The sequence below is a fragment of the Pelodiscus sinensis genome, chromosome 31 (assembly GCF_052426305.1).
Source record: "Pelodiscus sinensis isolate ZL-2025 chromosome 31, ASM5242630v1, whole genome shotgun sequence".
In the NCBI taxonomy this organism is placed as follows: Eukaryota; Metazoa; Chordata; order Testudines; family Trionychidae; genus Pelodiscus; species Pelodiscus sinensis.
In genome coordinates, this window is record NC_143082.1 from 16,119,057 (window position 1) to 16,128,162 (window position 9,106).

Genomic DNA, 9,106 nt, shown 5'->3' on the forward strand with positions numbered 1-9,106 from the left:
AACAGAAAGCCCAAAGGAGAGCGCTGAGCCGGCCGGGTCCCCTGCACCCGTCATCCAGCACAGCTCCGTGGCTGCCTCCCCCAGCGAGCTCAGCGTCCGCTCGGCCGCGGAGGCCGTCGCCACGTCCGTCCTCACTCAGATGGCAAGCCAAAGGACAGAGCTGAGCATGTCCGCCCAGTGGCACGTCATTATGGCCCCACAGTCTCAGTCGGCTGGCAGATGATGTCACACGCCATGTGACCGCGAACTAACCCGTAAGAACTTGCCGCCAGAGACCGAGCGCGACTACGTCCCTGCTTGATGGGGGCCGAGACGGATTTTTTGTAAGTGAGTTAAGGGCAGCTACGGAAGCTTCTCTGCTGCAAATCCTAGACAGACCCTGGCCCCGAACCATTGTTGTGTGATCACCGGTCCACACAGGATCACGCCTGAGCCCCTACCGAGGGGTCAGTCCACTTGCAGAATCGCCCGAACACACAGAGCCTCCTCGCACGGGGCGTGTTCCGGGCTCCGCTCCGTTAACACTAAACCTCCGTGTCACCGGTTGGCAAAGGAATTCAGCTGGGGGGGGCTGTGGACTTCCTGGTGCTGTCCCTTGGTTTTGAACCGCGTGCTGCTTCCACTCGTCCGTTTCCCTGGCACTGCTCCCTCCCCCCGAAACGTTGCACCTTGGCACACGGTCGCGGTCCGGGCTTTCTGCTCGGGCGAGGGAGGGCGAAAGGGCTGAGGGTGACGGGCTTTCTAGCTTCCCTGACACCAAAGCTGTCTAGTTCTGAAGCACTCCGGGCTCTTCTGAAACTAACCCACTTGAGGTGCTGCACCTCGGGGGCGCAGTAAGGGTTCAGTCACTGGTGCAGCCGTGGGAACCGCGACATTTCGGATGCTTCTCATTTCAGCCACACCGCAGCCGCTAAGGAGTCAGGTGCCACCTTCAGCAAGGCGCCTGCTTCTAAGCCTTGCACGCAAGAGTAGAGCTGCGCGGCTGCCCTGGGTGATGTGTGAGAGGAGGAGCTGGAGCAGACGGATCCGATGAGTCGCTGCCCCCCTCCGCACATCACGAATTGAAACAAACCGACCCCATGCGTGTCAAAGGATCCTCTCCCCTGCGTGTGACCTGCTGACCTTATTAAGCGGTGGCCTTGAAGGAGGGGAGGTGCAGGCATATCCTGCTTGTCTGGCCTTTTACCTCGTGAATGGTTTTCTTCTGCTCCTGGTAATGCTACAGCCATTGCTTTTGCTCAGGAGCACATGCAGGTTCCTGGGGTAGATTTAAACTAGTTTAACGGCACTTGGAATGACCTGCTTCTTGCCAAAGTGAGTGTGCGCGCTTCCTTTAGGCTGCCGTGACCCTCTGCTGGCTGGGTACTAGTTGTGGGTTTGCATTCGTACTTGGGGAGCCGGAAAGGGCGACTGTGTGAATTGGTGCTGCGGCAAACCCTCCTGCTGACCCGATCTGCGCATCATCTTTCTGTCCCTCTTTACAGGTGCTTTTCCTTCCGTAGGGCTCTGACATCCTCCCCTGCGATGCCAGCCCACCTCCGCTTGCACTAGCCACTTTGACCCAACTTCCTTCGCTCGGCTGAGGCAGTCGTGTGGCTTGTCTAGAGTTGGAATATTTGCCAGGGACACCAATGCCCAGAGCAAAATCGGAGCCTGAAGAATTTGACCCTGCAGATGTAGGGAAGTCCCATTTACTGCTTCTCTAACCAGGGGTTTCTTCTCCCCTTTTCCATGGTCCTAGTTGTCTCTCAATACACTACTGCCCTCTGTCCCACACAGTCATGCCAGAGACCTTGGGCCCCATTAGCCTCCGTTTCTTTGCCCTCTCAATGTTCAAAGACTCCGGAGCGAGCAGCTCTTGGGTCTGTTCAGCGCCTGTGTCGTTACTGCAAGAGGCGTTCCAGGGCAGATGCCTTTTTTGGTTTTTGTTCTTAACGTTTTTGTTTATCCAGAGAATTTGCATCCCGGAAAGCGCTTGGAGTAGGACTGTCCCAGCAGAGTGTCTGTTTCCTTTCTAACCCAGAACTGTAAGATCGTCTGTGGATAGCACAGCCGGCTTGGAAATGGTTTGTAAAGTGTCTCAGCCTTATCGGACGAGACACGGGGTTGAGGCGATGTGGTCGGAGGTCTGATACGACAGCAGGGGATCCGTTTGTAGCCAGTGTAGTCTCTCTTGCTGCCTTGGAAGGGAGGAGCGCGCATCGCTCCGGTGTCTGGCTGAACATGTGAGGCCCAAACAGCTTGTGTGAGAGAACTGATCGTGCTGCTCTTCCTGCCAGCAGGCCGCCGTTAGCGCCACAAAGCTAGTGGCTGTGGAACAAGAGGCAGGGGAACCCGTCTGAACGCCAGCACCAGTGCTCGTTGAGACCCACCGCTAGGTAGGTGCTGCCCGGTGGCACCACCTTTGGTGCATTCAGATCCAGGACACGGCTGTGCAGTGGGGGATGGGTTGTAAGCAGCGCCCGAGCTGGACCAGTGTGAACAGGCGTTTACCGGAAGCGGCCTGGTGTCGGTGCTAGTTTCCACGGTGATTGGTACAATGAATCTCTGTACAGATCCCGTATCTGGTTGGGGTCCCTGGAAAGCCTCACGCGTGTGCCCGGCTATCCGGGAGTCCTTTATTTCCTCCTTCCCGCTCCTCGACCGCCGAGGGGGATCTGTGCTAGTCTGTCGCTGCAAAGCCCCGTGGCGCCGCACAGACTAACCACTTTTATCGCTGCACCTTGCTGGCAGTGCCACGCAGGAGCGCTCGCCGGCGCCTCACAGCGCTGCACCTTGCTGTGCTCGGGGAAGGGGAAGGAGGGTGTGTTTTCACACCCCAGACCAGAAAGCTGCAGCTTAGTGAAGTGGCCTTGTAGACTTAGCTTGAGTGTCCGCGCCTTAACTCCTGCTCCACCCAGAACAGGCTTCGAATTGCAGAACGGCCCTTTTCTCACCAGCAAATCCCCCGAATAAGGGCGAGCCGCTCAGGCCTGTGGCCCCACGCTTGCTCCTTCCTAAAAGGATGGGTCAGTCACTCGGCCACCCAGTCGGGGGGTTTCTCTCACCCCCCTCTGACTGTCTGGGCCCTGGACTTGCCTCTCCCTGTGGTCTGGAGATTTGGCTGCACTCCTGGAGGTACGGGGCGTGGGTGACTCGCTGTAGATCCTGATTCGAGGGGTTGAGTGAGCAGGAGAAAGCGAGAGGATAGGTACGGTGGTCCTTAGTCGCTACAGCGGGAAGTTCGGCAACCCTGATCAAGTGGCACTGACTGAAACGTATGTGAACTTGCTCTCTGAGACGTCCGTGTCAAATCTGGCTGCTTTTTGCCCTCCTTACTTAACCACTAGGGATCAAAACTTACACAAGTCTGCAGTCTGGGAGTTGCTAGCAGGTCCTGCCAGAAAACCATGGCTGGCCAGACAGGCTGAGACCACGTGCCCTACTGGGCACTAGAAATGTCCAGTGTACCACGGAAAATCTGATAGCACAGGTACTTTCTACCCCGACACATCACCAGCTACCAGACCTCAAAATCTGGCCCTTTTGAGTAGCCTCTTGTGCCTCACCCACATCTGTGCTGACCTGGGTTGCCTGTGCGCCCTGGTGAACGTGAAGCTATTCACTGGCGCATTCCACCCTCTAGAGGCAGCTGCAAAGTCTGGTTTTCGGACGGTGTGTAAAACCGTAATCTTTAACACGGCTGCATCTCTATCACTACCCTAGTCTGGGGTAGCTGAAACAAAACACAGGACTGTCCAGCACTTTACAGACTCACAAGATGGCTTATTAGGTGATGCGCTTTCGTGGGCCAGACCCACTTCCTCAGATCCATTGATCTGGCCCACGAAAGCGCATCACCTAATAAACCATCTTGTGAGTCTTTAAAGTGCTACATTGTCCTGTCTTTTGAGTAATCTTTAGGGAGCTTCGTGAGCACCTACCAAATATCCAGCCGGAACTGGAGCTTGGGGGGGGAAAGGACGATGAGAGTCTGTATGACGTGATTTGAAATGGACTATGTCAAGTTAAGTCGCACTTCACTCTGACCGTTTTTACCTCCTCTTGTTAGAGTTGATGTCTAAGAGCTAACAATTGGAGATAAAAAATTATCCTTCCCCCCCTTTTTTTTCTTCCTGTTTACTCTGCATATTTGGTGGGTTTCAGTATTTCTCCTCTGTCACTTAGTCAGTTCCCCTGTATGTTCGAGTCATTCGTGTGTGGGAGAGGGAAACCTCTCGGAAAAATAGGAAAATGTGCCTGTAAAACAGCGAAGGTCGGCCAGACTGCTCAGGAGACATGCAGAGCAGAAACTGTGAGATATGGTGATCGACTGGCTTTCAGGCTGACTGGTTCCCCTCGCAGAGCGTTTCACTGAACGTGCTCAAACAATGGTCAGCGTGTTAACGTGTTTGTAGGTGAGGGGAAGTGAGGTGTGTGTGTCCGTCCGTCCCAGCAGCCAGCCCTCCCGCCGCAGGCTCCTGGCCACTGGCAGGATCCCAGCAGCTGAGTTTTGTAGGTAACAGAAACCGATAAGCATCAGCCTGTCAGCTAAACGGTTACGCCCTTACATCCCTAGCTGCTAGCCTTAATCATACCCAGGACAGCTCCGCTTTCACTGAGAAGCTGATCTTGGCCCAGCCTTGTTTAAAAGGACACATCCGGAAGTAGACGGGTTTCCGAGGTGTGGGTGCCAAAGGCCCCTGCATTCTAGAACATAAGAACGGCCGTACTGGGTCAGACCAAAGGTCCATCTAGCCCAGTAGCCTGTCTGCCGACAGTGGCCAGCACCAGGTGTCCCAGAGAGGGTGGACCGAAGACAATGATCAAGCGATTTGTCTCCTGCCATCCCTCTCCAGCCTCCGACAAACAGAGGCCAGGGGCACCATTTCTATCCCCTGGCTAATAGCCTTTTATGGACCTAACCTCCATGAATTTATCTAGCTTCTCTTTAAACTCTGTTCTAGTCCTGGCCTTCACAGCCTCCTCTGGAAAGGAGTTCCACACATTGACTACACGCTGTGTGAAGAAGAACTTTCTTTTCTGAATGACATCCCTGCCCGAAGTATTTAATTGTAACGTCCCCAATCCTGGTTGTAACATCAGCCCAGCCCTCCCCTCCCCTCCCCAGCCCCTGGCTGTCAGCTAGCCTGAAGCATAAATCACCATGAGCTGCTTGCTTCGAATGTTCTTCGCGTGGTCCTGGGAGCTGCCACGAGCTCTCTTCTCCCAGGGAAAGCAGGAAGGGCAAGGTGGCCAGATACCTTGCAGGAAGCATTGCTGTCTGCAGGCCCCTCGGGGGGAGGTGCTACCGCAGAGGCCTGCAAGCTCCATCACCGCACAAAATTGCTGTTTGCTGAGCAAGGTGAAGAGCTGCAGGCCGCTGCATGCGGACAGCCCTTCCTGCTCCACTCTGCTGCGTAGGACAGGCGGCCCTGTCGAGAAACGTCATCCTTCACCGCTCTGGGCGCCACCAGGGCAGCAGCCTAGGCAGAGGGTGGGCTCTGGAGAGCTGTGGCAGATGCAGAAAACCCCGGAACGTAACATTATGGGCATGGAGGGTTGTTAGTTTCCACGGGCAACTATTTTGGGGCTAAGATTTGAATTTTAAGGGCCCGGTTTTTCCATTGGGCCTCTCTGAGTCCCGGCTGTGCTCAAGTAAACCAGCTCTGCAGATGTCAGAAGAGGCCTGTTGAAAAGATGTGGCTCGTGTAAAGTTCTGTCCTGTAGCCAAACGGCATTTACAGCCCCTGAGGAGCTTTTAGATCCCGAGGAATAGAATTCACAGGCTGCTGAGTGTGTGCTCAGGGCAGTTGTGAAACCAGTTGCTAGGTTATTCCTTTAAATCAGCCGCTTTTCCTCGAGGGGTTTTCCTGCTAATTGGATGGTAACATTCCGGACTGCTGTGGGGGAAGCCCCATCTTCTTGCGTCCTCGGGCGTTGGCTGTGGCGTTCTGGGATGGGCTGTACATGCTGGGCATTTCCGGCAGGATCTGTAGGTGACACGGCCCCTTCTGTTGCCCCACTTCCCCGCACTGGTTCAGCTACCCACATAAAAGCTGTCTCCTCACGCCTCGGGGACAGAGGCTTTTCCAGCCGAAAGTGAAGAACTGTAGCTTGGAAAAAGCAAACCCAAAGATTCCGACTAGAGGGCAGCGTCTGCGGGTCGCTCCGACTCCACGGAGACTAGTCCCTGGGCTTTCCAGGTGGCCTTCCCAATATCCTCCGAGGGCTCGGGGTTAGCTCGAGAGTTTCCCGGGCCATGCCTGTTGCTTTGAGAGCTTCAGCAATGGGTTGTCTTCCGCCAGAGGGGCCGTGACTCGTGCCGTCTCGGTTAACCCGCTTTTCATGGAAACGGCTCCTGCTGGGTACGGCACAGAATGTTTTAGCGTGTGTGACCCATGGCTCTTGGGCCTGGCCTGCCGCACGCTGGGGGAACCGTCCCCTTCTGGCTTATTTCAGGAGAATATTGCAGTGTGTAAAATACATGCAGGTTCACATTGAGCAAGGACTTGAGCACTCGCTGCAGGTTCACGCTGGTGGTGAGCAGTGGTTTGAATCCGTTCGTTGGCCATCGGAACAACGGGCTCCAGTTGGTTATGGAAGGCTGGTAGGCACGCCTTTCATTCCCTGCGGCGCCCGACTGCCCGCCCCTGGGGCTCGCTGCAGAGAAACGGCCCTTCTCCCTGTTTGCCCAAATCCGTCCAATTAAGCCTGAAAAGATCGGCGGCCTCTGCATCTCTCTTGAATGCCACTGTTGCTTTTGGGTAAAATTAGGGGCGGAGCAGGACCCCAGCCACAGAATTAAGGCTGCTGCTTGTCGTTGTGGCGTAACAGCAAACTGATTGGGGCAAATTAAAAAACCTAAAGTGAACAAAAACCAAAGCCGAGCTCATGGCTGGCACCAGTTCTCTCCCCTCAGCGTGGCTTGTCTCTCGTGTGGCTCGTGGGATAGGACCACCTGTGTTTACAAAGCCGGGGCCCGTGCTCTTGTGCTCAAAGCTCTCGTCACTGTTAGGTTGGAATACTAACGGTCATGAAATAACCGGCACCTCGGAGCCCGTCTGACCGCACTGTGGCGCCTTTGCTTGCTGGCCACAACAGCTGTTGCAGTCCAGGTGTGGGGGAGGAGGGCTGAGCGTTGGGAAATGGAAGAGGTCCCGTGCTCTGTGGGTTTGCAGCCAAGTACAAACCGAAATCCCCGTTCAGCTCCATTCGGTTCCTTCTGCTCTTGCTTTAGCAAGTTCAGGGCAAATCCTGGGGGGTCTTGAGGTATCAACACTGAGGCCGTGAAACCGTGAATTCCTAGTCCTCTGGCTGCCGGTCGGCTCCTGCCTGCTGCTTTGGTGCCCTCTCCTGGGCTGCTCACTGCACAGGCCGAGCCGCTGGAGAGCGGCACCCAGTGTCGCGTGGAAGGGCTGGCAGCTGGGACCATGCACGAAAGTGCCCGTGGGGCCGAGCGGGGTCTGCTTGGTGCTCTTCGAGTCCCAGAGACCTTGGTATCTCTCGCCTCCTCCCCCGCTCGCCTCGGGCATCCGGGCGGTTGTTAGAGCCCCGGGGAGGGGCTGTTGCCCTGTTCGGGACAAATCCCCCCCTTCCGCCTCCAGGGGAGTCTCCCTGTGGCATTTCCACCCTGCTCGCCAGTGACTCGGGGGCCCGGAGATGCTGCTGCCTGTACCCCCGGAATCGCACGGTCCTGGCACTGCCGTGGCTCTCTGGGTTTGCCCCTGTTACCCTGGTCTCCTGCTTAGCTCTGGGCGCTGCCGGGCTGCGTCACCAGCCTGTTCGCAAGCCCCATAACCAGGTGCTGTGGAGGGCTGGGTCCCCGAGCGGCGGCGCGTGCTGGATTGCTTTGGGGTGGGGTCGCGGGACAGGTAGGGTCCGTGCCGGTTCCCCCTACGCCCTGGCCCATTGGCACAAAGCCAGCACTGCCTGCCTGGGAAGAGGCTGTCGCAGGTGCAGAAAGGCGTTGAGGGAGGGGTCTGTGGTCGGGTGCCGTTTCCCACAGGTCCCGGGGCGAGAGGGGGGTGACGTGGAAATGGGACCGTGGCAGGGGTCTGTGGTCGGTGCCGTTTCCCAGAGGGCCCAGGGCGAGAGGGGGGTGACGTGGAAATGGGACCGTGGCAGGGGTCTGTGGTCGGTGCCGTTTCCCAGAGGGCCCAGGGCGAGAGGGGGGTGACGTGGAAATGGGACCGTGGCAGGGGTCTGTGGTCAGCTGCCGTTTCCCACAGGGCCCGGGGCGAGGGGGGTGACGTGGAAATGGGACCGTGGCAGGGGTCTGTGGTCGGGTGCCGTTTCCCACAGGGCCCGGGGCGAGAGGGGGGTGACGTGGAAATGGGACCGTGGCAGGGGTCTGTGGTTGGGTCCGTTTCCCACAGGGCCCGGGGCGAGAGGGGGGTGACGTGGAAATGGGACCGTGGCAGGGGCCTGTGGTCGGTGCCGTTTCCCACAGGGCCCGGGGCGAGAGGGGGGTGACGTGGAAATGGGACCGTGGCAGGGGTCTGTGGTTGGTTCCATTTCCCACAGGGCCCGGGGCGAGAGGGGGCTGACGTGGAAATGGGACCGTGGCAGGGGTCTGTGGTCGGGTGCCGTTTCCCACAGGGCCCAGGGCGAGAGGGGGGTGATGTGGAAATGGGACCGTGGCAGGGGTCTGTGGTCGGTGCCGTTTCCCAGAGGGCCCAGGGCGAGAGGGGGGTGACGTGGAAATGGGACCGTGGCAGGGGTCTGTCAATACTGAACAGGCCGGGGGGATGGGTCGGTATTTTCGGACACGTGGCAGCCCTATGTGGACTGGCCCAGGGCACTGAGCCCAGCAGCCTGTGCCGTAGCAGGGGAGCGCGCTCTCCTTGAACTCTGAACTTGTCCGCTGGAGCGTTCCCCGCTCGGCTAGTGGCGGGAGGGAGGGGAGCCCGGGCTGGCGCTGCTCCCTGGCTCCGGAGAGCAGTGTCACACGCAAGGCCTGATGCCCTCGCAGGCCGGAGGCGCTGGGAGGGGACAGGGCTGATCCGCAGGCTCCTGCCCATTCTCCAGGGTGCTCTCTGGGAGCAGCTTTGTGACGCGCAGCCGCCCGAGGCAGAGCAGAGTCCTGCTGCCACCCTCCCAGCAGGAGCCTGGGCACCCAGACCCC

At 57.9% G+C, this 9,106-nt stretch overlaps 1 protein-coding gene across 6 annotated transcripts in view; it reads left to right on the top strand.

The window, feature by feature from the left end:
* The window catches only part of LOC102447602 (cyclic AMP-dependent transcription factor ATF-7), an 86,849-nt gene extending 77,743 nt beyond the window's left edge, over positions 1 to 9,106 (top strand). For all 6 annotated transcript variants that reach the window (XM_075901626.2, XM_075901628.2, XM_075901627.2 and 3 more), the window contains one exon: positions 6 to 9,106. In XM_075901626.2, the coding sequence (XP_075757741.1) occupies positions 6 to 223 (218 nt within the window). In that variant the 3' untranslated portion in view covers positions 224 to 9,106. The remainder of the gene's footprint in view (positions 1 to 5) is intronic.